Source organism: Triturus cristatus, chromosome 4_2, assembly GCF_964204655.1.
Source record: "Triturus cristatus chromosome 4_2, aTriCri1.1, whole genome shotgun sequence".
NCBI classification, from domain to species: Eukaryota; Metazoa; Chordata; class Amphibia; order Caudata; family Salamandridae; genus Triturus; species Triturus cristatus.
Window position 1 is genome coordinate 46,159,501 of NC_140586.1, and position 27,160 is coordinate 46,186,660.

The following is a 27,160-nucleotide window of genomic DNA, read 5'->3' on the forward strand; positions in this document are numbered from 1 at the left end:
TTTAGTTATGAGGTGTTATTCGCTTGGAGAGAACCGGTTCAGGCCGGCCCTTATCGAAGGATTGTATTTTTCTTCATACCGAAGACACTACATCAGGCCGGCCGGCTGGGAACGTGTCCTTGGTATGGGGAGGTACAAGAATTTGGTGGGCGGCAGGTTACGGGCCGGAATTTTCCATGAGGAAATGCACCTCTATATTAGTGAAAGTCTGAGGCAGTTACATGTTCAGTTCGTAGGCGGCATCTAGCCGTTAGCAGTAAAGTTACTACTTATTCCAGGGAAGACAGACGCCATCTTGGAGGCGGAGAAAAACCGAGAGACAGATACTCTCCTAGCAGAATAGCCAGAGAGGAGAGAGTAGCCGATAAGGAAGAGGTCCCAGTGACTCGGAGAAGGGTGAAGGGAACAGCGAATAGTGGTGCAGACGTGTATCCGTGACTGCGGAGGTGTGACTTCCAGGCAAGCCGAGGCACAGACGAGAAGGGAACCTAGATGACCACGGAGTGCAGGCTACACACTACTAAGGTGATGTCGACCCTTTCTTATTAGAGTGCATAACTTAATCTTTCACTTTTCTTTGCAGGTTATGTGTTATATTGTAATGTTATGTGATTGCGTATGTAATGAGTAATAAAGTACCCAGTTTGTAGTGAACCAACATGTGCTGCGTGTTCTTGTATGAGAGGGTAGCCTATTCTTCTAGTCAGCTGCGGCTACATGAACAGATGTTAACCCTGATCAGGTAAGTGGTAACTGAATAAGGGAGAGAGGAGCCCCTCGAACCGGAGAACAGGCTATGCTCGAACTGGCAGTCCTTGTGTGATCTGACGAATAGTGAGACTGATTCCCTTCCTGTATGTTATGGTGATCATAGGATGAACTGTTATATGAGACTGCCGTCTGGGTAGAGAGGTCTGGATTCGTATGGGATCGCGAGGCCGCCACTTGTGCTGAGACTGCCGTCTGGGTAGAGAGGTCTGGATTCGTATGGGATCGCGAGGCCGCCACTTGTGCTGAGACTGCCGTCTGGGTAGAGAGGTCTGGATTCGTATGGGATCGCGAGGCCGCCACTTGTGCTGAGACTGCCGTCTGGGTAGAGAGGTCTGGATTCGTATGGGATCGCGAGGCCGCCACTTGTGCTGAGACTGCCGTCTGGGTAGAGAGGTCTGGATTCGTATGGGATCGCGAGGCCGCCACTTGTGCTGAGACTGCCGTCTGGGTAGAGAGGTCTGGATTCGTATGGGATCGCGAGGCCGCCACTTGTGCTGAGACTGCCGTCTGGGTAGAGAGGTCTGGTTTCGTATGGGATCGCGAGGCCGCCACTTGTGCTGAGACTGCCGTCTGGGTAGAGAGGTCTGGATTCGTATGGGATCGCGAGGCCGCCACTTGTGCTGAGACTGCCGTCTGGGTAGAGAGGTCTGGATTCGTATGGGATCGCGAGGCCGCCACTTGTGCTGAGACTGCCGTCTGGGTAGAGAGGTCTGGATTCGTATGGGATCGCGAGGCCGCCACTTGTGCTGAGACTGCCGTCTGGGTAGAGAGGTCTGGATTCGTATGGGATCGCGAGGCCGCCACTTGTGCTGAAACTGCCGTCTGGGTAGAGAGGTCTGGATTCGTATGGGATCGCGAGGCCGCCACTTGTGCTGAGACTGCCGTCTGGGTAGAGAGGTCTGGATTCGTATGGGATCGCGAGGCCGCCGATTATAAGAGGTCTTGGTATGTATAGTAGGAATTCCCTGTCCTTAGGTGGTAGATATATGTGGTTACCTATTATAAATAGGCCCTAGGGAGGGGGAGGGGGTAACGTTCTGACTGGGTTAGTGAGGCTCTGATGAGCGGGTTCTATCTGAAAGGAAAACCCAAGCAGAACACCCACCTGATATGTTGTTGCGCTGCACTTCTTCCATCATGCTGCAAACTGTTAAAACCACTTGTATTGCTTACGCGCCAACATTTGCAACAAGGCAGTAACTTTGGTGTTCAGCAGGACAGAGCTGTTGGATTTGGCAAAATTCGGCAAGTACATTGATATCATGAAACAACGACTAAAGGACGCTATCTCCTAAAGATCTGGCTCAATCGATTCGTCTGAGATACTTCCTCGGCTCATAATGAACTGCTCTAAAGCAGCAGCTGAAAGTCTGAAAAGATCCACAATAGTAATCTGTGCCTGGTTTGAGTGACAACACTACTTGATCCTCCCAGTCATTTGAGCCCACTAGCTCCTGAAGCACTATTGCAATGGATGCATCTGAATGGAATGAATGTAGAAATCATGGCAAATGTTTCATAATTCTTCTCGCTATCAGAGGCTGAATTGTCTGGTAAAAAGGAAGCGTCAGAACGCCCACTCTCACTCTCTTGTGGAAAAGCTTTTCGCCTTAATTGAAATGATTGCAGAACATTGAGGGTATACCTTACTCTGTGCAGCAATGCCACAGTTTGTTTGGTATGCATGCCAGGCCTTTCCCCTTTCCTAACCAATCATCTAGTTAAGAATACTCATGGATATTTTGGTGACGCAGATATGCAGCTACCACCACTAGACTGGTTTTATAAACACATGTGGATTTTATTCCAAATGGTAACACTTTGAATTGGAATTTGTTTAACGTACCTCAAAGCATAGGAAGGGATGATGGAGCATCAGCATATGGAAATAAGCATCCTTCGGAAATAGAATCATCATAAAATGCTCTTAACAGGGTGGCTTCTTTCAACATGGTCATTTAGAAATAAATCCGCTTTTCAGAAACATTTCAATAGGTAGAGGTCTGGGACTGGTCCTAATGTGCCATCCACTTCTTGGGTATTAAAAAGTACACCAAGGAAGTATTTCTTTGGTTTGCTGATACCTTCTCTATGCCCACTTTTGAATAATGCTGCCACGTCCCAGAGCAATAAAAGCAAATGATTTTTGTTGGTCTAAATCTTCTTTGGTGCATGTTTGGAGGCAAGTGAATTTACTCAATACAACATTCACCGTCCACTGTGGACAGTCTCATTTGTCACTTATAATGTCTTTCCACCAGTGATGGAAATCCTCAATCTTCTCCCTGCAGTAGTCTTGCAATCTTAGGGGATGAGGGGGAATTGGAAGCGATCCACTGTATGGTGGCAGATCATCCTATACATTTGAATCCTCCTCGAAGAAGTCCTCTGCAAGAGCTGGTGATGTTAGCACTAGCTTTAATGGGGTGGTTTGTTGTAGAACTTGGCGGTTGGAATGTGGTTGGCAACTAGAGCCTGAAGGAATTCTGTCTTGTGTTTTGTAGAAGATCCTTTATTGTAACAACACATTCACTGATTTTCAAGTTTTTTCCTTCTTTTCAACACATTACTGACGTGTAGGCCTAACAAACATTCTCCACTAAAGAGCATATTGAATAAATGTTACTAGACCTCTGGTGTGGAGTTTGACATGCTGAGCCATGTGTGCCAATTGAATAATATGCTGCTGCTGAGCAATTAAGCCACAACATATGACTATGTCAGACATGGTTTGGCATACAGCACATATTTTCCTGCTTTCTTTTATGGCCATCTAGTAGTTTGAACAAGGTTACAAACGTGTCTGTGGTCTGCCACTAGCATCTGTCACAGAGGCTTGAGAGAGTTTAAAAATAGACTATCTTGCAGTACATGATGGCTCCCGAAGAAACTCATCATTCAGCTTACCTTATCTGGTTGTGGTCTAATTCCCGCCCCTTCAGGAAATGCTCTCTTGCAGGCAGAGTGAACTTTCACTTAAGAACCATATCATCATTAAAGTAAATGAGTTCTTCAGAGCAGCTTGGTATTTCTTTCGACTGCGATGCTCACTTATCTTGTCTTCAACACAGAAAGTAAATCGTTTTTCTAGTATTCTACAAGGTTTTTAAACAAAATCGGTCTCATATATTTCCAAGGCCATGCTTCGGAATGTCTTTTTGTATAGAGGAGTAATATGAGGAAGTTTAGTCAGGATAAGATGCTTTTACTGGGTACTGTTCAAATTGTTCTTAGGTATCTAAGTTCATCGTACGTGTCCTATGCATCATTCACCAATGAGTGAATGGGGTGTCTTAAGTGTTTGGCTTTCCTCCTCTGAATCTGGAAACTGAGGCAGTGATAGGTAATATGGTGTTATAGCCCTAGTATAAAGTATATATTGATTAATTCAGGTTGAAATTAAATATGAGCTATTAACTTCAAGCTGTTACTTTCCAAGACTAAACAGGCACACACAAAATGGTAGATTTTACAACTTTGTATAGTCACAATGTGAGTCACCAGAGGTTTCTCTACTCTTTTCGAACACAGACCTGTCAAATTCCTATCAATTTATTTGAATAACTGCAAATTATTATAACATGGTTTATTTGGTAGCCGAAGAAACTGTACTAGGGTTACAACTAGCTTATCCTGGCTATTTCAGCACAAAGTAAAGTCTGCAAGCTTTTTGCTGGTTTTATTGAGCAGTACTGGCAAATCAAGTTGCAAAATCAATGTATCCGGATATTCCAGGGACTCCCCAATCCTTCATTGAATTCCTTTCTTTCCACAGCAATATTTTTAGTTACTTAGAACATTTTGACAGCCACAATTAAGCAAGTTAAATTGAAAACTACATGGACTGCAGTGAAAGCATGATGTGACATTTCTAAACTACTTAAATAACCAATCATAAGTAATGAAGCACTGATATGGGATAATCTTCTCTTTGCTGATAACCTTGATGACAAAGTTCCTTCTCTTTGGTTCAAGAACCGGGTTAGTCGAGAATCTGCTATCAAACTATCCTTCTCTTTTTTGAGTATGTGTTCCAGATAGGATATCGCTCCTAATTAAAGATTTACACATGCTCATTATAGAAGTGTTGTTTATTTTCATTTTTCTGGTGACTTTAAAATAGAAATCAATTCAGTGAATCAGACCCTTTCAGAGTACTACAGTTTTTCTGTGTAATACTCAATATTCTTGTTAAAGAAACTGGATCCAACCTCGACTGGCTCACTTTTAACTGGTCTGTGGAAATTAAAGTTAAAATATTAATAGAAATATCAACAAAGTGTTGGTTGATGTAAAACAGTTTTTGAGACCCAAATTCTATACCTTGTTTTGGATTTTTGTTTAGTCTGGACCACTAGAATTATGCGATTCTGCAGAGGTGGTGTTTCAGCATTAACTATGGACTTGCCTCATTTACCACATAATCCACCATTTGCCTCATCATTCGCAGTGTTAACCCAAAAAATGATTTCTAGCTCAAATAGATGACCAGTTACTAAAATAGCATCAAAACGTGGATCTGTGCAAAGGTGACCTTTCAGATGCAAATTGCTGTATTCAGGTATTAAACTGGGACTAATGAGGCGCAGCTTTGCCCGTACAGTATCAATAAATGTAGAAATGTCAAAGTAAAGACATAATACTGTCACAGATTATCTGCAATATGCCACATAATTTGCCTTTTCTTGCCACATGATTTTTCCAACCTTGCCCAATAATTTGGCCCTCCATCACTGCATAAGTGCTGGGGCCCTGACCAACACCCCACTCTGGTTGTTTGAACAAGAATTGAAAACAACATCATTGTGCACCAGGTGCCAGACTTTGTAGGCAGACCACTGTTAAATGTTCTGCAACTACATTAAATGCACTACGTTTTGGGATAACATCACAGAAAATAATGCAAATACTTTGTTAGTTAGGATACTATCTATATAATTTCCTTATAAAATTTGGATTAGACCATAAAAACCCTATTTTACTGGATCACAAACCATTAATAAGTAATGCTATCTCAGTAGCTCGACTGCTCCTAACGTGGCTGGGCTGGCAAAACACTGACTCTCTTTAAGGTGGTTAATGGTGGCAGGAACTTTTATCCTGCTTGTATTCGAATTTGGAAATTGCCCAGTGCAACTACGATTTACAATTATGTAGAATTAAATTGGGGCCCCTAATTACTTTCCCTAGGCCCTCATTACGAGTGGCTTTGTGCAATAATTATAAAACTCAATAAACAAACGACATCCATGAGTGCGAAATGTATCAGGTCTTATCATTAACACTAATCAGGGGGTTACGCACAAAATGGGACATAAGATGTGGATTGTGGGGCTTACAACGGCACAATCCACGTGTCCTGGTGCTTCCTGGGCTTTTACCCCAGTTTCAAGAATTGACCTGCTGAAATGTAATGACTGTTGTGATCTTTATTCCACCTAGTAACTACTGGATGCAATAACCATTGCAGCACTTAAGTGAGATCCATGAGAAAATAGGTGTTTGGACAGGGATCACAATTTGCCAGCTAATTTGCATTGAGGCCCTTAGAGTGTAGCCTTGCTATATAGTGTGTATTATTCAAAGACTATCCAATAAAATGTACTGGTATTTTGTTCTACTCATGCAATGATATTTTTCCAATCTATATCATGAATATTTGGTCTTTTCCTGATTATGTAGTCTGCCAGCCTCATGGACTCATTTGCCAATTGAAAAAAGTAATCTGCCATTTAATCTACGAACATGCTTCAGAGATTCTCTTTGTATAACGTGATATGTGTGGGTTTGGTGGTGAGTGCATATCTGTGTTTTTTAAGTTTCTCATCTCTTTGGCTTTCCTAATTTACATCTTGATGCTGAGGCAGGGATGGAAAATATGGTTTAGGAGAATTTGATATTTTCTCTTTGGTCCTTGGCTTAGCCAACTTTCATATCCCCAATTTATAGATCAAGTTAAATGACTTCCTCTTGCTTGATTGCTTGGTCAAGTGTTCTTTTGTGCTGCATGAATGAAGGTGTGACATTTTGGTGATCGTGTGTAATGGCTGTAATGTGCCCTGCGTCATGATCTATTTAAATGTGTTTTTTGCCAAATATCCTGTATAGCTTCTTCAATGTGAATGGAGTTTTTACATTTTTCTTGACTTGGAGATATGCTAGCATCGTGGATCTTCTCAATGCAAAAAGAACTCTGGGGCCTGCTTCAGTGGCTGCCCTTGGTGCCAATCTTGTTTTCGGTGCTGATCTGTCTCAGGCACTGGGGCTTGCTTTCCAGGCGGATGTTCTTCAAGTTTAGAGGATTGTTTTAAAGGCAGATCCCTGCCAGGAGGGGCACTGGAGGGCCGGGCTTTCTTGCACTTTGAGAGAACTCAGTGCCTTCAAGCTGATGCTCTGTAGGAAGCTGTTCCTTCTCCTTTAGATATCTCCTCTTCAGAGACTTGCTGAGCACGAGCGTCAAGATGGAGTCTATGTACCCTCAAAAAATGGGTTTAGTTGGACCTTTGCTTCATTCACTCTTTCCATGATCTGACTTCACACTCTACATTTTGGCCAGGGCACCCTTTCTTCATGCAAACTATCCTAAAGGGCAATAATGTTTTTCCATTTCCCCATCACACTCAATGTTTCATTAACCTCTAGTGCTAATTTTCTCACCCCGGCATTTCAGCTGCAGCGCAGTGAGACCACCTACTCGCATTAAGCTGACCAACAGCCTTTTTAAATTTTTAACACACCCAGCAATTGGCTTTATCTTAGTTTCCAGAAAGACAAGAAATAGAAACCTGCTGCTGATCAGACAGTGCCAACTTCTAATGATAACGGCAGAAATCGAAAATGACCAAGGCTGGGCGGATTTCTGCTACACGGTACTCCGCAAAGTGACAGAAAAACTCCACCGTGCTGCGCAGAGTTCCACGAGCGGCAGAGAGCGTTAGGGTCATGCCGTTCACAGTGATTTTGAGCGTTGGGTGTTTTTCCCACGCTATAAAATCATTGTGGTCAGCTCCCATGCGCAGCGCAAGAGGGAATCTTCCTTTCTGCTGCTAGAGTAGATTTTCTACACAAGCAGCAGCTTTCTCAATGTGAACAGAAGGTTTCTCAACATGAGTGGACACAACCTGCAGCGACCACTCGCATTGAGAAATCCGACCTACGGTGCCAAGAAATCTCGCCGGGAGGCTGATTTTCCTCGCTCGTCAACATCAAGTTGGTGAGCGCGAGCAAGGGAAATCCACCTCCCGGCGAGATTTTTCCTCTCTCAGCTCGTCAATGGTCTAGTTGCCGAGCGCAAGGAGGAAAATCAACCTCCTAGCAAGATTTCTCAACGTGGGCAGTCGAATTTCGCAATGCGAGTGGTCACGGCAGGTCCCGACCACTTGCACTGAGAAACATTCCGTTTTTGGGAACCACGCGTGTTGCGCGGAGTGCAGAAAACGAAGCAGAGTTCAGCACCCAGGGTTAACAATTACCTTACCCCCATCCATTCATTATTACACAACCTGCACCATTGGCCTCTGAACATCTTTCACCATGGTTATTCTTCAGTCCAGAAGCCGCAACAAAAGTCTTCTTTTCCAGTCACAAAGCACTTTCCACACCAAGCAAACAACATCAGCAACAAGCCCAACAGCAGGAAAAACATAATCAGAGGTGGAATCCTTGTCCTGATGCACTGTTTTTTGTGAAATGTGAGTAAAAGTCATTTTGTGCAAGCTCAGTTCCAAAACAGACTGCAAAGAAAATAAATTTGACGTACTGCAAATCTAACACTTGCAGGAAAGTGCACAACACATGATATACAACAATAATGCTGCAAAGATAGCATCACTTAAAATAGCAAGCATCCTAGTCCAGGAAGAAGGTGGAGATTTTAAAACAGAAGTGATATTGTCTGAAAACAACCGACTTTATAGCATTTGCTGTCAATACAACAAGCATTGGCATAACCAATAGGTCTCGCTTTTGGGACCTTATAAGTATTTAGTTGTGCAGCACAATATCCTTGGTGCAACAACATTAACTGTTGCATGGTTAAACACTTATAAGGCCACAAAGGCGAGACCTATTGGCTATGCCAATGCTTGTTAAACATGGTAACACTGTCTGGGCATTTGGTTGCACCTCATTAGTACCAGTTTAACACTGCACATAAGTGCGGGAAAAATGCGATGCGGTAAAAACAGTTTACAAAGGACAGAAATACATATCCTATCAGTTTGGAATCGCATATGAAGGTCCGTGAAGGTAATAAACTTCGCGAAAATGTGCGCTTTGAAGTGGCGAGCTTAGAGGTGTGTTGTGTAACGGGGAAAGGAGAGGGTGTCTTTGCGCTATCTGGAGGTGATATTGTTTTTCTTTCTTGTTCTGTAAGAGCAGCTCAGTTAAGGACTGAGCCCGGTTAGTAGATGTAGCGCCCGTTTTACAGAGGGAGAGGCCTGTGAAGCATTTAGTTTCTATTTTTACGACTCCTAAGAAGTAGGCAGAGCGGTGACGTCCCGGCTGCCCACCCCTGACAGAAGGGAGACTGCCATTGCCCGCCGTCCCAACAGCGGTTTATCCCCTCAGCCTCCGGGTGTTCCACATTTATCATCCGTGGCACGCGCCATCGCTTCAAATATTACCTTGGTGAACCTTTTTCACTAGGATACAATAAATACTTTTAGAAGCTGTTCCCGCTGAAAAGGTGTACAGGCAAATGCCCCCTGGAAGTGCCCAAAGCGCTTAATGCGCTCTCTGTGCGTTTAAAAAGCTTCACGTATCAATAGGGTCTGGGGGTGGGGGGGTGCTGTGTGTGTGAGGGTGCGTGTGTGCTTTGTATGTGTGCGTACGCGTGTTGTAGGTGTGTGTGTGAGTGTGCATGTTTACGTGTGTGGTTTGTGAGTGTGAGCGTGTTTGTCTCTGTGCGCCTGTGTGTGTGTGCACGCACGCTGCACGTGATCCACATATGCAATCAGTATTTTTTTTAGATGTCTTTATCAGGCAGACTATAGAAGTGCTCCATATGCAGTAAAATACAGCATTTAATAACTCCTCGAAATAAGTGTTCTATAATATTTAAATTACAAAACTATAGAAACACTAGCTCCTGGTCACTCTTCAAATACTTAAGCAAAATGTGGATAGAAGCGCTCTATAGACATTGCAGCACAGGCCTTAACAGGCACGTCTTCAAAGACAGGCCTTAACAAGCACGTCTAAAAAACGCCCTGGAACTTTCAAGCTTTAAACATTTTCCCAACATAAGCTAATGACTAGTTCCTGGTCAAATCCAAGCTAGGTGGACGTGATAGCAACTTAATCGTACTATTTGTTACATATAGACACTTGAAGACCCCACATAAGTGCGGTTAGAATGGTGTGCGTATTGCATTGATAACTGAGGAGAGTATCTTACACTGGTTGGAAGATCATCACCCAGATCAGATGCATATAAACAAAAACAAAGTGGAAAGTGAAAGCGATCGTGATCGCGATGCACTTAATGACCCGTGAAAGACAGATGGCGGCTACGTGCGTGCACGCTCGCGTGAACTCAAGCGCTAGGCCAACCAAAGCGTGGGGTAGCACTTTAAAAACCCACCTACTAAATGTCTCGCAGTGCAACGCATGCACTGGCTCAGCGAGACCTAAAAATTGACTTATTGTAAAACAAAAGGCTTACTTCATGTTAGCAGTGATAGCACGGTAAAGGCCAGTAATCACAGTGCAAGAATTGACACTACAGTACATAATCGAGCTCTCACTATACGGATAAAGTATTTGTTAATTGTAATTTATTGCTCACCTTTGCCTCCGCCTCCTCCTCTGCTTTCTTCTTGGCTAAAAGCTCTTCCAAGGAAAGTGGCTGCGCCTATAAAAACAGAAGCAAAGTAATGCCAAATGTGGATCATGCACTGCTCCTCTGTCTCACATGCATTCTTGAGTTCCACTGTGGAGCACCTCACCTGCTCCTCCAGGTAATTAAGGAATTTGCCAAAAGAAGCCAATTACTTGTCTGAAACAATAGTTTTGCAGATTTAAGATATTTTAGATTAACACGCTTTCCATATTTCTGCCATCTAGTGGTTAGCTAGAAGAAAAAAATAACCCATTTTAATGGAAAAACATTAAATACAGCAACTGCCAAAGTGCAATCCTTATGGGTCCCCGCGTAAGACGTAGATCGACTACTACACAGTACTACCCCACCTGTCTGCACCATTTTTAGACTACATTTTTACAACCTAGTGTATCAGTGAATGTGTGGCCCAAAGAAAAATAATCCTACACCTCAAATCGATGTAGTGCATTTTGCTTCCGAAGCTGGAGTGTTTTCAAGCTGCAAAAGTATTAACCGGTAACTGTTTTCTTTCAAACTTCTGCAAAAATAATTTTTAAATACATACATGATCTACATGGAGTAGTAATCGGTACTTATAATGGAGGCAGGTTTGAGGTGAAGCAGTGTGAAAAGGTTAATCAGCACCGCTTGTCCCACATTCCTGCCCCATTTTCTATCTGTGTTCATGGAATGATATTCAGCAAATCAATATACAGAATGTAAGGTTTCTGCTTTGCCAATATCCTGTGGGATTTTGTTTTTCTTTGGTCTCAAGTTAAGTGCACCCTAGGTTTTATTTGTAATGTACGAGCTGTGTTAATTTAACAGATGATTCAGTGAACAATGCATCTTCCAATTGTACTACGACTAGGTTTGCTGGCATACTTAATTTTGTTTCTAAAGGATATGAGGAATTGTTTGGCATTCCAGTGGGCCTTAGATGAACCTATTTAATATATGATTGCTCTACAGAAATCTAATGCATGGTGGATTCCTCTCTGCTCATTTGTGTATCATAGAAAATAACTGGTAATTGTATAAGCTAAATAACAAGAAAGTGTGAACATAATTTTGCTATTAATCTGTTATGTATGCACAGCACTAGAGTTTCTATGTGCCTGAACTGCTGTAAAGTCCCTAAGGTCTAACGCCATCTTATACAGGCCCGACCCAATCTTAGTTCATGGAGGCCGCCATCTTCCTTAAATTGGACAACAGTCGCCATATTGCCGGATTCATGCAGAATCCTTGTCTTATCTGCCTTTAAACGCAGATGTCACCAGACCGTATCTTTCTAGGAACTGTGATAGCGTCAAGTTCTTCAATTAATGACAAATACAATATCTAATGCGACATTTGTCTGGGTCAAGTGTCTACTTCTCACCATGTCAAGGCCAGATAAGAACACATACAGACATATAACCAAAATATTGTAATCTGAATTGACGTCCTTTTGCCTTAAATGTTCATAAGGAAATATCTGGAACGCATACCTTGATGTGCATAATCTATTTCAGACATTCCTAAACTTTTGTCAGAAATTCCAATTTCTGATAAGATTTAGGATAGAAGGACTGCCACTCGACCACAGACGTTCCTTCACCCAGATTATCACCAGAGATTAATGCCCCAGATTCTGCCAGGGACGGTTTCACCTGCTGCCATCATACTTCACAGATGATGAATCTTGCCTGAAGCTGATAAAGCCAAGTCCCGGAGAAGGAAGGACTGACTGCTACTGTAGTGGGTGTTTGCCCTTCGAGGGAGAACACTGTCTTCAAGCCTCCACTGATAAAGACAGCCTTTGCTGTCAACAAGGTATGCAGTGCATCTCTTCTCCCCAAGACACTCTAGGCTGCAACTTGTTCTACCTTCCATGCTCTCATAGTTTAGCGCATAGGAGTAGACATTAGGGTGTAAGCTTGTAGATGAATTTTTTAATGACATTTTAACAATGCTGGAATTGTTAATTTTATTCTGGTTCTTTATAGCGTGTCTTATTGCTGGTTTCATAATATTCTGTGAAGTTGTATTAGATGGACTGAGAAACAGTTCCTGTAGTAATGAATAATTTTAAATTAAACGTGTTCATTCTTCTTAGCACAGTGTGTGTGATACTGTGAATAAAAAAATACAGTTGTTGCCGTTTCCATAGTGCCCCTGGTCCCTTTATGGGATTTTTAGTAACCCAAAAACAATACTTCTATATCAATTACATATTGAATAGTGTCTTGCAGAGATACAATAACTGGTCTTTCTCATTTATAGCTGGTCCGTTGAACCAAGTTTACCAGTAACACCCATGGATGGGAAAGCACACCTTATAGAGTGACGCCAAAGTAATTACTTATGCAACAGAACCAGTGAGTCTTCTGTAGCTAAACTTTGCATTTCACTCACTCTCTGCAGTCACTGGTGAACGTAAAAACATTTTTCCAGAATAGAAGAGCGAACATATATTTGTGTAACAAAGTAAGCCCTGATAGCACCATATTTAATTCCTAAATTGCTACTGGGTTTCTAACTAATGGTTACGGTGTAGTTATGTTTTCTAAGAAGTCCTAATAACGATCATGAAAAATGATTGGTTATGCTAAATGGAGTTAGGTCAACCAAATTAATATAACAGAAGCATATCTGTCAATAGTGTTGTATGTACAAATTGTATTCTAAGACTTTATTCATTACAGTCTCTCAGTATCCGCAAGCATCAATAACATATTTATTTACTGTATTTATTATTGTGTTAACATGTAACTTTGTGGCAACTAGAGAAATCTAGTTGGTGTTCAGAAGATTATTACAGATCAGGACTAGACAGTGCACAGAAAATGATGTTGGGTATTGCAATGTTATAGTTGATGTTTCATTACAATAATGCCTTCTGTTAACGCCAACTCGAAAAAGATTTTGCAATAAATAAAATGCACATTAATAAAATTTATATTTTCCACCAACCGCCAGATGGCAGAAAAAAATCAAGGCATGTAAATCTATAATGGAGGAGCATTCCAGTCAACTAGCTAACGGTGTTGTCAGCCTCGCAGGGAACCAATGAGCTGAGGAAGGACGGGACAGAGGACTGCCTTGGAGAACCCGTGTAAACCAGGGGATACTCCCTGTCAGTAGAGGGAAGGTCCTGTTAGCTACAAGTTCCTGCCTGTTGAGGACAGTTGACACGAAGAAGCACAACCATTAGCTCAGTGCTTTTGTTGGCTCCAGAGAGCTTTCAACAACAGAGGGAAAAAGGGACTGGGAGGGCAAGTGGCTGAAGAAAGCCTCAGAGAACTCATGCAAGTAAAGAAGCATTTCTGTAGGCAGAGGAAAAGGCCAGTCAACCCTTAGAACTCGTGTCCGCTAAGGAACGCTCCTGTTGGCTCAGAACAGGTCCGTTGAAGAAAGCTCCTAGCCATTAAATAGGAAAACACGAGCTGGATTCCAGCTAACAAACAATAAGTACTGGCTTTACTGAGTTTGGAGTGTGTGGCTGGAGTAAACCGGAGGCCCAACTGAACTGGTGATGAAGTGACTTGAAATGGTGCAGGATCCTCTGTGTGAAACTCAGACTTTAAACACTGCCTAAACCGTCCAGCTGCTGGATTTGTAGGACTTCAGACTGAGAAGGCATAAGAGTATATCAGCCTCACTCACCTTGCCCTTCTTATCGGCAGCATTCTTCTCTTCTTTTTTCACTTTTGAGTCTTTGCCTCGGCTGGGAGATGTGCTTTTGGGACAGAGAAAAATGGTTACAAACTTGAACTTAGTTCCCAGACAAAAAGGGAACGAATGTTCAGCCTTTACCTGGGGACATGGAACTCAAAACTAAAAAAACTCTAGCAACAGACATGTATCACTGAGCCTGGTCCCAGAAGGACATTGTTTACACCCTACAGTGTACCGTTCTGATCAGTCTCCAGAGTCCTGATCCACCTCACTACATCATCTCAGTATATGGTTTTGCACAGCATTTAAGTAACCTTCAGCCACGTAAAAAACACAATCACTGAGAGGAGGGACATGGAACATCTATGTGCCAAACCATTTTATAAAACCAAAAAGCACCCGCAAAATAACAAAAGAGGAGTTCAAAATCCAATTCATGCCCTTAGGGTGCTATATCCTACATGTCTCTCCTTAGGTACCGCCAAGACCGAAGGATGAGAAATGTTTGTAAAATACAAAATATCAAAACCCTGATTTACAAATTTCAAATGTTTTAAAACAATAACTTAAAAGGTTAGATGAAAAATACAAACACCAATAGGAATTTGAGCAGATTTTAGAACACATTATAAAGGGGTAATGAAGGCACAAGGCCCCAATTGGTTCCGAAGACTGCACAACAATATGTTTTGTCAAATACAGTAAAAACTTCAGTATAAAGTACAATAATGTTGTAACTTGAAGAACAAACACACAACCCAATGGGTGGGTTATTTTGAGGGAATCACCTTATCTGAAATTAAATTCTTTTTTTTACCACTATGCTCTCTTCTGGCAGCTCACATCACTTGCATTCCTGTTTTAATGAAGATTACTCGCATGTATTATACACCCAAATCATTGCGCCCTCAGCATCCTTTTGGTGCCCTCCTCTACCCAGCTTTGTCTTTCTTCCAATTATTTTCATGTTAACGCATCTAAGCCAGAAATCTCTCCTAACCTGGGTTCCAAAAATCCCCTCCGCATCCAGATTGTCTTACTCTTCTCCTTCCACTTTCTCTTCCTTTATTCACCCGCTTACCATATCGCACGACCATTCACTTGCTTTCTCAACTGACATCTCTTCTGTATCATACACTGCATTCATTTCTTGACCTTCTACAAATTCTGCTGCTTTTACCACCGTGCAACGTGACAGCTTATCCAAATATATCTTTTCTTGTCTTGAGCAATATTCCTTTTGGTTTTCTGGTTGTTTCTACTATCCTTTCACACCTTATTGGTATACCAAGAAATGTCACCGTCCAGTTTATATCCCAAGCTCCATGTGACTCAAAACCAGACATACAACTGCCTTACTTATTTAGTAGGATCCGTATCTACTTCTGGTTTAAATGTTGTTTCCTGCGCTTTGTTTTAGAATATATATGTAACATTAACATTTGCTCCTCTATATCTCCGCAGCCAAGTACTTTTCACTTATCCTCACAATTACTTAGGAGGCTAACCCTCCTCCCACCCCCCGCCCCCCACAAAACTGAAATAAAAAGTCTGGGACTCTGAATCGGTCATCTTACCATGGAGATCCCAGCCAAGAAAATAGCTGCCTGTTGCTTTGGTCTACTCAGAGCCCTAAGGGAGGTTTTGAGCTGGCTCCCACAGACTACTCGAAGAACAACTGTTCAAGGCCTGGTGCTCTCACGCCTTGATTATAGCAATTCAGTCTATTTAGGAAATCCTCTGTACGTGATCGAGTGCTTCCAAATTGCTCAGAATGCTGCAGCCCAGATTACTTGAAGATTCCCAAGCACCATCCTGTCTCGTCACCTTTGGAAGGTTTACACTGGCTGCCGGTCTTCAAAAGAGTCAAATTTAAATCTGTCTGGATCACCGAGTGATCTATAATAAAATTATCCTCTAATTCAGCGGTTAACACTTTATAACCCCAAATGATCATTACGATCTAAAGATCAGAGACTACTCATTGTACCAAACATGGAAAAATCTAGGCGTGGAGGGCATTCTTTCATCTATCTGAAAGCTTTGGAACTCGCTGCATTTATCCTTCACGATGACTGAGGAAAAAAAACTAAATTTCGGAAACTACTTAAAACGTATCTCTTGGAATGAGTGGCTTGCTTGATCCTCCGTGTGACGACCTGTTTCTGAGCTGGGAGGCCAGTTTGGGTAGCCATGCACTTCACAAATCCCTAACATAGCATAGCTCTCTCTTCTTGAATGGTTCTTTCGCCTTATTGCTCCTAATCTATGAACTATCTTCCTTTCAACATTCAAACGCCACCCCTGTAGCCCCCAAAGCTATTAAAGTCATCTTAAGCTTTTCCTTCTATCACCAACCTGCATCTCCTGCTTAAATTCCTCAAACCATTAACCATCTCTCACAAAGGAGCACATTTTAAAGGCAATGACATTCCAAAATACAGTGTACAGCCCTTTAGATTGAGGAAATTACAAATCAAAATAGAAGCCAGTGCATGGGACAGACTACACATTTGGACAATAAAGCATCAATCAGAGAGTGATGGAGAAGTGGGACAATTACTTCTTGCAGATGGTGTGTGAATTCTTGGTCTAGAAGCTAACAAAGCTTGTTACGGATTGATAGGATTACCTGGATCTCTTCCGGTCCTTGTCCCGGCGGTGCCCATCTTTATCACGGTCGCGATCCTTCTTTCCACGATCTTTGTCTCTCTCTCGATCCTTATGCCTTCGATCTCTGAAAACCAAAGCAGAAAGACGCTAGTAACTAAGGCTGAAACGAAATGTGCCAGAAATAAACCTGACTCATATGTAATCCATGAAATGTTTTCAAACCCTTCTAGGCAATTCAAAACTCTGCTGTAAATACCACTTATAAAGTGTGACATGCATTTGTACATCCCCTCTCTGCTAAGCTTACCTCTCATTGGACTTAGACCTGGAGCGGGAGCCTCTTTTCTCCCGAGAGCGGTGGCGCTTCCTGTCTTTGGAAGGAGAGATCTTCCTGTCACGATCTCGATCCTTGATGGGAGATGCATCCCTGTCCTTCTTATCCATCAGTTCACCGGCCATCTGAAAAACCATAACAAAGCATTAGGAAAAAGACAGTGCATGTGAAGGATTGCGCATTCTAAGATAGTGAAATAGTGACACTTACTGGTCTAATAATGTATATCGGGGTAAAAGTTACATAAGTGAAAGGAAGACTAGAAAGACTGTTGCTGTGAACTGGCCTCAGAAATGTGAAAGAGCAGACAGCCCACATGATTCTCCCCATTCCATCACCGGTTCCAGCAGTTGCCTTCATGTCATAGAATCTCACCACCAGCACCCACCCACACATTATTCTGCAAATGGGCTTTGAGATGATATCTGGTTGCAATACAAAGGATGAATGAATATAATCCATTATTCTTTATTTCTCTGCAGGGAAATTTTCTGCTACAGCACACCTCTCTGCAACATTAGCATTCAAGAGCTGTTCAAGATGGGTACCTGGGAAAACATCTGTAGATGTATATTTTTGACCAGCAGACAAATAACACATTAGTGTTGTGGTCTACCATCTACGTCTACACAAAGGGCACAGCATAAAACTCTGTAAACCATTCCTAAATTCATAGCACTGTACTTGGTGAAAACTACAGTTTTAACAATTAAATGATGGAAAATCTGAGTTTGAAAAACAAACGTCTTAAAACTTTTGCATTTTAGTTACGGTGCAGGATTAAAGTAGTGCTTAGTGCTAAGGATATGATCATATTTAGGGCCAGGATTTGAGTTTGTGTTATGGATGGGCCATATTTAGCCTAAGGAGATGGGTTATGTTAGTTTAAGGAATGGAGTTTAAACCTGTGTAGTAAATCTGATGAACAGGATTACGGTGCGAGTGAGGGGTAGGGTTAGCATTACTGGCTAAGAGAAGGGCCACTTGAAAAACATGACTGTGAGCCTGCAGTGTTTTTCTGTGTAAAGATGAACTTTTTGCAGTCACAACACAATCCATTATCTGATGAATACTTTGCAAATGTTAACAAAAAAGTGTTTTTAGATTAAAAATGATTTGCTATTGGGTTATTGTTAGGCATAGAGTCAGATACATGTTTGGGTTCAAGGTTATAGTTTGGGGGGTAATGCTAGGGTCAGGATGTAATCAAGGGAAGAGTTTTTGTTAAGGTCAGAGTCCACCTTTGTGGGGGCACTAGGGTTACGTTTTGACTATGATTGCAAAATTGTTATTTTTAACTTACATTTTTAACCATTTGGTCAATGTGCTATAGTGCATATGCTCTGCTGTAATTGTGAGATTATGGTATTTATAATAGGTTATCTAACCAAATTGGATTTTAATCTTCAGTTTATAAACTTAAGACTGTCATCACCAAAACCTTAAGCCTCCAATTGTGACCAACAGCAGGTACTACTCTAGCAAGTACCCAAACAAACCAACTAATTGACTACAATCTAACATAGCCAGTCATCAACAACCAAGTGTGGCCACAATTCCAGCAACGTCTCACAGCCACAAAGTGCATTAAGGTATGCGATATTCCTCTTCCAGAAGGCATCCCTTCAGCGCAATACGCCACCCATACAACCTGCTAAATGCCATCCTGACCTTCATAATAAAACTATAGAAGAGGAACATCAATGCCATCCAAACAGAGAATCTCCACTAGACTACACTCCTTGCCTACAATAATAAAATATATATGCACTATTACAGCATCAAGACCATAAACAGTCCAGGTCAGACTACTGAGCATAATGGATAGAGGACAGACTACCACATATCGTTTTTTTAGACCTCTCTGTAGCTTTGACCACGAATGTGTTCTCTGCACCTCTACCCACATAGGCCTGAGGCTGTAAGCTTTAGGCAAGAACTAGAACATTATTTCTCCAGTACAGGGTTCAACTCGCTCACCTACCTCAAGGGCACCAGTATCACCAGAAGACTTTATTTAACCTGTGGGCCAAGGGCTACCTGCCTTACTTTAATAAATATTTCAAGCTCCTAAGGCATGCTCTGTTCATTAGATACAGCCTCAGTACATCATTATGCATACGGCACAGCTGCTAGCATAAGCTGGTCATCATCTAGAACCCATTAGTAATCCTCAGGTACCTTTCAGGCAATGTCCGATACCCAATAGCCACCCACAGGAACACCCATCCCACGCAGACAAGGGGTGTGCAATTCCCAAATAAACAAGAGTGCACATGTATTCAAAATTTACCAATTTGAAGATACTTATAATGTTCCCAGATTGTTACCGATTAAATGCATATGCAAGTAGAAGAATTATAGCAAGACTGGAAATTGCTTTCAAAATAAATTGAAAACAAAAAGTTGGAAACTTGATAAAATTAAGATTTCCTAAACCATTTTGCAATTTCAAATACCATTTTGCTGAGACATTATTTAGTAAAACGAGTTTGATGAATGCAAACTAGATGCTCAATTTTAAAAGAAAGTCACAAAAGTGCACCCGCAGGTACACGTCCTACACTGTTGCAGATTTAAGACTCAATAATTCACAAGTAGGCCTGGAAACCATACTCGTAGCAAACTTCTGTGAGTTCAATTTTACATGAACTTAAATGCATACATCCATGCAAAAATCGAATGAGCGTTTGCAACCTCACATTCCCAACACCCCCTTTTTTCCCCATCCTGGAAAAAGTTTTACTCCTGCCCTTGTCAGGAGTACATTTCTTGTTTCGTCCTATTTGAGAGGAATTGGGGGATTCCCTTAAACATGTAAATTGGTGGGATGCACAGGGCATAGCAGCCATAGAACTACCGCTTACTCCCTCCTACCAGCTCCTCTATGTAGATTTGCGGAAAAGTGGCAAAACACCAGCCTTGCTGATATCTAAACACTGATATAATATGAGCCCTGGCATGAATGGGGAGGCAACAATCAGATCTATGATATAATGGGATTGGTGTCATAATTAGTCACTTCACTACATGGCACTAAAAGGGGCAAGTAAATTTCTTTTTACAGGACACAGTGGATTTTTGAACCATCCTGACCATCAGACAAGTAGATAGTTTATAAAATTCCACATTGCTGAAGACTCTTGAGCAGCCAGAAACCTCACTCATCGATCAGATAACTCACAACAACCAAACTCATTACAGAAACACCAGACACCCCCTACAACCACCACACCATGCTGAGCATCCACAAGGATATCTTTTTTTGTTTAAACTGTTTTAATGAACAAATTATCAGTTACAGATTGGATAATGATAACACACTACAGGGCACATTGTATAATATTATACGACAACATAGGTAGGCATATGGGATATAGCGTAGGAGAAACAACAATGATAAGGGATGTACAATGTAGAAATATATTTGAAGTACACTGAGAGCAAAACTTAGGATAGTAGGGAGTTGGATATGGATTCTCCATGAGGACCTGTGTGTACACATTATGTGTGAACAGAAAATAAAATTAAAGAGGGAAGGAAGAAAAGAAAGAGTAGAAAAAGCAAGTGTGGGGGGGAAGAGCGGGCTTAGTCAAAAGAGATTGCAGTGAGGGCCTATCTGCTAAGTGTCTGTTGGGGGTTTCTTTCTGTCTCGCTGGGTTTGTGGGCTAGTGTGAGCGGGAGAGGGATTGAGGCTACGGCGGGTCCACCTTTTGTAGGTACAATTCAAGGGCATTCCACAGACAGCGCATGTGTGATGAGTTCTGTAGTTACTTGTACATTACGTTGTCCGCTCTCCTCGTGGTGCACAGGGTATTCCACCATTTGTTGAAGGAAATTTCTTTGGTGTATTTCCACTTTAGTAGGACTGTTTTGGAGCCCAGGGCTAGCATAAGATCTAGGAGCAAAGTGTTGTGTGCATGGAGATCAGTGCTAAGGGGGTGAGCCACAAGGCCTCAAGTAGTGATTAAAAAAGATGGAGTTAGCTGAATTTTAAAGATGTCACAAATCGTCTGCTATATTTTGGTCCTGAGGGGCTGAACCATTTCACATGTCAAAAACATATGCTCAAGTGAACCGGGGGATTCCTTATAGAGAGGGAGAATGCCAGATTATATACCGGATAGCGTCTGAAAAATGTGTTTTGAGACCTCCTGGATGTATGGGGACCATTTATTTTTCAAGTTGCTGAGGAGGTGAACCATCATGCCCATTAGACAAGTAAATAGTTTATTAAATCCACATTGCTGAAGACTCTTTAGCTGCCATAAACCTCCCTCATCGATCAGATAACTCACAACAACCAAACCCATTTCAGACACACCAGACACCCTCCTGCAACCACCACACCTTGCTGAGCATCCAAAATATAATTTTACAACACCCAGAAGACGCTTCCCCTGCATTGAACAGGCCACAGTCAACTTCATCAACACCAGTCCACAAAAACTATGTAAACTATCATACATCCTTCTAGTGTCAGTTACTCCCCACCCACCTGACCAAAAACAAACACAGTCTAGTAGCCACTACATCCCTGCCCCCTCTGGCCCCAACCACACTTCACTTTGTAAATGTCAGATTATTTTCAACTCCTTTCAGAAATACAACCTGGCATGCATCTGGCCACCCCCACTTTTGAAACTATTATGGTAAGCACTGCCAGCGACCATCGGTCCCACTTCAAAACTCTTCCACCCCTTCCTCCTTTAATCTTACACTCTCAGTGACAACCTACACCCGTGACAAACTTCAGCATTCACCACATTCCTTTCAGCAATCACTCTCAATTGATAGAAACCATCAGACCACTGCGTCTGAGCAAACAACCTACTTTCAGTATCCATCAAATGGTACCCTCCCCCTCAACACCTAGCAAAACACTGCCCCTTTATGGCAAACTTCAGACTACTCCCCTTTGGTAACAATCAGTATCCGTCCGGCACACATCAAATGCCTCCCTCCAAAACTGAATCCATCAGACTTCCCACCAACACTTCCTGTATACATCAGACTCCTCTGACACCAATCAGATAACCACTAACATCTATTATACATCAATCTGTGACATTCATCAGGCGGCCTCTGTCATGAACCCATCTATCTAAAAATATGCATTAGGGAGAGGATATTGAAATCGTGAGCTCAGTCACAACTGTTTAAAACGTTAATTACGGACTCCTCCATCTGCCTGGCCTGTAGACGGGTATCATCACATCAATGCAGCTGCCCAAGCAGCTCTCTTCACTGTTTGTAAACAAGGTGAGTAATACTGCAATATTCTACTTATCCTGCAAGCACACTTCAAGTGGTATTTGTGGAGAAAAACACCATGCATTCTACACCTGCCTACCTTCATGGAAAACCACTAGAAGATTAAAAATAAAGGAACAATGTCAAGTGAAGAGCCCAGGAAAATATAATGCCTCACAGGTTCCATGTCCTGCAGCAGTCATAAAGGACTTGGTGAAGGAGATGTTCCCAGTTGCAATAACTGCTGTGAATCCATCACTTCGGGACACTACAGTGCCAGCTCAGGTGAAGCATGCAGTGATAACCCCTATTTAAAATACACATCTCTCCCATACCGATATGGGCATTTCAAATCTGAAATTAACTGCAAGAGTCTAAGAAGTGGTGGTGCTGGACCTATTGGAGGAGTACCTGGCACAAGAGGGGCTCCAGGATGGCAATCATTATGGTTTGCTCAAGGGACCCAGGAAGATGTTGGCCTTTATGGGTGTCAGATCAGCTTTCCCCCTAGCAGCGTGTGCATTATGGTGTCCTTAACTCAGCAACTGGCACTAGTAAAGTTGTTGACACCCCAAACACCTAGGCAAAGAGTCACACAGGGCTCAGCCCCTTCCTTGCAGAAACTTAACATCTATATGTTGGCACTGACTGGGGTCATTTGGGACACGAGCTAGCATTCCACATGCTGGTGGATGATGCCCAGGTGGGAGTGTGGCTTAAGGCAGAGATACGTTAGACTTCTACTCGCAGCTCATAAAAGGATACTGCAGAGTATGTAAGCAATGAGTGGAGATAAAACTGGGTTTTGGGTTGTTCAGCTAAGCCCTCATTTTGTTGATCATCTTTTCCTGGCAAGGCCTGCACCTCTTCATCAACACTGAATGTCCTGAATGAACTTTCCTTAGATGAAAGATGTTGGAGGTAGTCAAATAGAGTACCAATCACAACATATCTAAGAAGCATTATTCTTTCTCTCCAGTTATAACTATACAAGTCAAAGCACTTATGCATTCTTCAATGGATTACACCAAAACATTATGGAAATATGCCCTGCTATACTATCAGGAAGGTACAATGCTTTCAGATCAATAAGGCTCAAGCCATCTTTGGACTCCACAAAATGGCTGCAAATCTCATATGCACTTCCGCAGCTTCACTGGTTGTCAGAGTTGAAGAGGGTGGAGTTCAAGGTATTGTGGGTTGCCCAAAACGCCTTTTGGGCCAATGCACTTTGAAAAACGACCTATCCTTCTGCATATTTCAGTCCTGCGCAGCAATGTGGTTCCTATGCCCCTGTTTTAAACAGGTATGTGCCACATGGTGTATTTCCACAATTTAGGAAGGAAAGTTTTGGAACTTTCTACCATAGACCCAAAGTTTTTAAAAGCCCATTTAAGTTTCAGGAAACATATAAGAGTGTGGTGAGCTTTTTAGCTTGACTCTTGTTTGCACGTTTATTGTCTCTTTAAAACTCTGGTCCAGAGACATGGACTAGTGCCCTTAAGCAGCTGATTTAGATGCAAGTATGCACAAAGTACACAAGAAAGCTACAACTTGACTCATCAGAAGCCAAATGGCGCCCATTAGTTCTCCTCACTCTGACACACGTCACAACCGTAATGCATCCAAAACACCACTCCCATTGTCTGACACCTGTTAGCATACATCAGACCACCTACTGGCACCCATCAGTCACTTCTTCAACATGCATCACAGACCCCTTTCCTGCACCCACCAGAGACTTCTACACAGCTTCTGTAAGAACATGCTCCTGCTCTCCCTTCATCTCGCTACCTTTTCTTGCCCAACCCACCTTTCTGCTCTTTACAGTGAAGCTGAAACCATTTTTAGCGTACGGGCCAACATTAGAATTTCAAATTGCAAACCAGAAATCACTGTTCTGCATCAATGAGACTAGGAGTACTGCAACGCACATGGGACCGGCTTACTTCCTTTCTGTGCCTTTACACCCTACCTCTCCAAACACTGCAACATTTAGGAAAACAGTGAAGATGAAACAGCGAATTCTGGACATGCCAGAACAAGGGACCAACTTGAGCCTCTGCTCTGTAACTGTTCTGCAGGCCAACCTTTCAGGAACATAGTAGGTTCCTCAAGACAAAAGTCCTAAAAAATAATTCGGCAAATTAACATAGGAAATGTGCAATAGTGCCATGAAATCGCTGGAAGTGATGATGCAGAAGTTGCGTCACAACTCTAGCAAACTCCTCACTTTAATGGGAATGCACAGATTTCACAAAGCTGAGACACAATGAGATATAGCTTTTTGGCTGTGCATATATTTACAATGAGTGTACGTAATATTGTGCATTTGACACAGTAAAGCTAACTGAAAGACACTAGAGCGCTGTGCAAGGTCTACAGCAGAACTAGAATCAGAAAAGAATCTAGGACTTGGCTGCTGAGAGGGGAGGTGGACCATTTATTGCACCATGATACCGTTTTCTTTAAAGAGGTGAGTCTTCAACTCTTTCCTAAATTAAAGAAGGATCGTGACTGTCCAGATGGATACAGGGATGCCATTTCAGAACCTGGGTGCTTAGATAAAGGAGGCCTGCACTGCTCCATAGACAGTGTCCCAGCAGTGGGAGGGCGGAGACCAATGGGCGATGGGATTTATAACACAAAACATATGCACATAGCATAAGATCTCGGACACCAGTCAACACAACTAGATGCCAGCACAATAGTAGTAACCTTACCTCGTGTAGTAGAACCACATGTCGAGAAGTATAATGCAGCTGCTCAACTGGCTTCAGTATGCACGCTGAACCAGCATATATATAATAGTTCAAAAAAACTCAACATCTGCAACCTGCACGAGATGCATCTCAACTAAAATTCCATCAACCTGCAACATCCAAACTCACACTGTGAAATATCTCGCTGAGCTGCCCCACTAGACACTCTACATTAACATGGGTTGAATTGGAAAGTTGCAAGGCCCAGAATGTCTTTCTTTATGAAACACTTTTGTAAACTTAATCTACAGCCTCAAACCATTCTACCTCAATGAATGTGGTTTGGATTTCCCAGGTAAGAAACCTGCTGGACGAATCACAACTATAGATCAGACGTAGGGCAAATACTTAGAAATCTCAAATCTCCCTCCTAAACAGGGACAATTGGCACGTCATGTATCCCTAACCAACTGGGTTATATCTAGGTTTTGATACTGTGCATCTTCCCTGTTTCTCTGTCGCTCAGCCAGTGTGAATGTGTGGTGTAGAACGTTGATGTGGATGGTAATGGAATGTGTGGATTGCTGAGAGGTGGAGTGTCAGTTGGATCATGGGCTGAGCAGCAGGAAGACTGCTCCTGGTGGGGCTGATTGCATCTGTACTACTGAACTTACAGGAAGACAATCTAAGAATAATAAATCTATTCATCTATAACCTTAACTTGACTACTGGAACTCCTCCTTTCATCATAACAGACTTCCATTCAATAAAACATCGTATTATAACATGGATGGATGTACAGGTATTTCCATGGCTTAGTTGGTTACAAATGGTTTGGAACGTAAGATATCATTTAGACACCACTAACCTGTGTTTTAACAGGAGAGGTACTCTGAGGCACTGGGTAACTTCAATTGTTTAACCTGAATGGGAAGGTTTAACCTAAATGGGAATCTACCAGCAGTTCTAAGCAGCAATATTTATAACTGTGAGTATCACCCAAATGCTGGACTTCTCTGTTTCCATTTAAAACACCGCCCCTTTTAATTCTCCGATTCATTTCTCTTTCCTTTTAGCTGTGCGCAAGCGTCCCCCCTCAGTCCAGGACACTTCTAACTTGACTCTGTCACTTCGTTGTCTCCTCACCTCTCTCCGTTGGAGCAACGTTCCCTTCAAAGCCTGAGCGTCGCCATGTTCCGGCAACAACCGCTAAGCATGCTGGGAAATGAGTGTCGCCGCGCCTGGCACAACAAGAGGAGCAGCGAATAACTGACTACTACTCTCACCATGCAACAGGTCTACTTCTTAGGAACATGTTGGGAATAGTAGTTCCACCGTGCAATTTACCCGACACAAAAATAGGACTACACGCTACTGAAACATGGCGACATGTTGCAAAGTATTGGCTCGGAAACGCAGAATAATGCGGTAAAGCTGACCATTTTCGAAGAGGTTGGAAGAAAAGCAAATCACCTAGTAACTACTGCGGATGTCATTGAATGGAGAATAAAAAAACTAGTGTAGAATAGGAAGCGATAGCAAAATACAACACAGTATTGCTTCATTGACATGAATAACTATACAAGTTTTACCAAAGATTGGCTGTTTATGGCGGCCATCTTACGAGTAGGGAGAATGAATGAGGACTAAAACTGACCTCGTTATGGTTAGAGGAACATACGTGTTGTGAAAGCCAATTGTTTTAGTAGTATTTGTATAGTATAGTGCTTACTACCCCTGACGAGGTGTTGAAGCGCTTTTTGGCGAGTAGCACGCTACTCCAGAAAACAACAAGCATTGGCATAGCCAATAGGTCTCGCCTTTGGGACCTTATAAGTGTTTAGTTATGCAGCACAATATCATTGGTACAACAACATTAACTGTTGCATGGCTAAACACTTATAAGGTCCCAAAGGCGAGACCTATTGGCTATGGCAATGCTTGTTTATTTTGTATCCCATTTTTCATAACTGTAAACCGGGTATTCTGACTATTGCAGGC

The 27,160-nt window shown here is 42.3% G+C and overlaps 1 protein-coding gene across 2 annotated transcripts in view; it reads right to left on the reverse strand.

The window, feature by feature from the left end:
• Positions 1–26,513, reverse strand: part of DDX23 (DEAD-box helicase 23) — a 105,191-nt gene extending 78,678 nt beyond the window's left edge. The window contains exons 1-5 of one of the 2 annotated variants that reach the window (XM_085600399.1): positions 26,306–26,513; positions 17,178–17,329; positions 16,890–16,994; positions 14,246–14,318; positions 10,559–10,624 (exon numbers count right to left, since the gene is read on the reverse strand). In XM_085600399.1, the coding sequence (XP_085456525.1) occupies positions 10,559–10,624; positions 14,246–14,318; positions 16,890–16,994; positions 17,178–17,329 (396 nt within the window). In that variant the 5' untranslated portion in view covers positions 26,306–26,513. The other variant, XM_085600400.1, reaches the window with a different exon arrangement.
• Between the last annotated feature and the right edge of the window lie 647 nt (positions 26,514–27,160).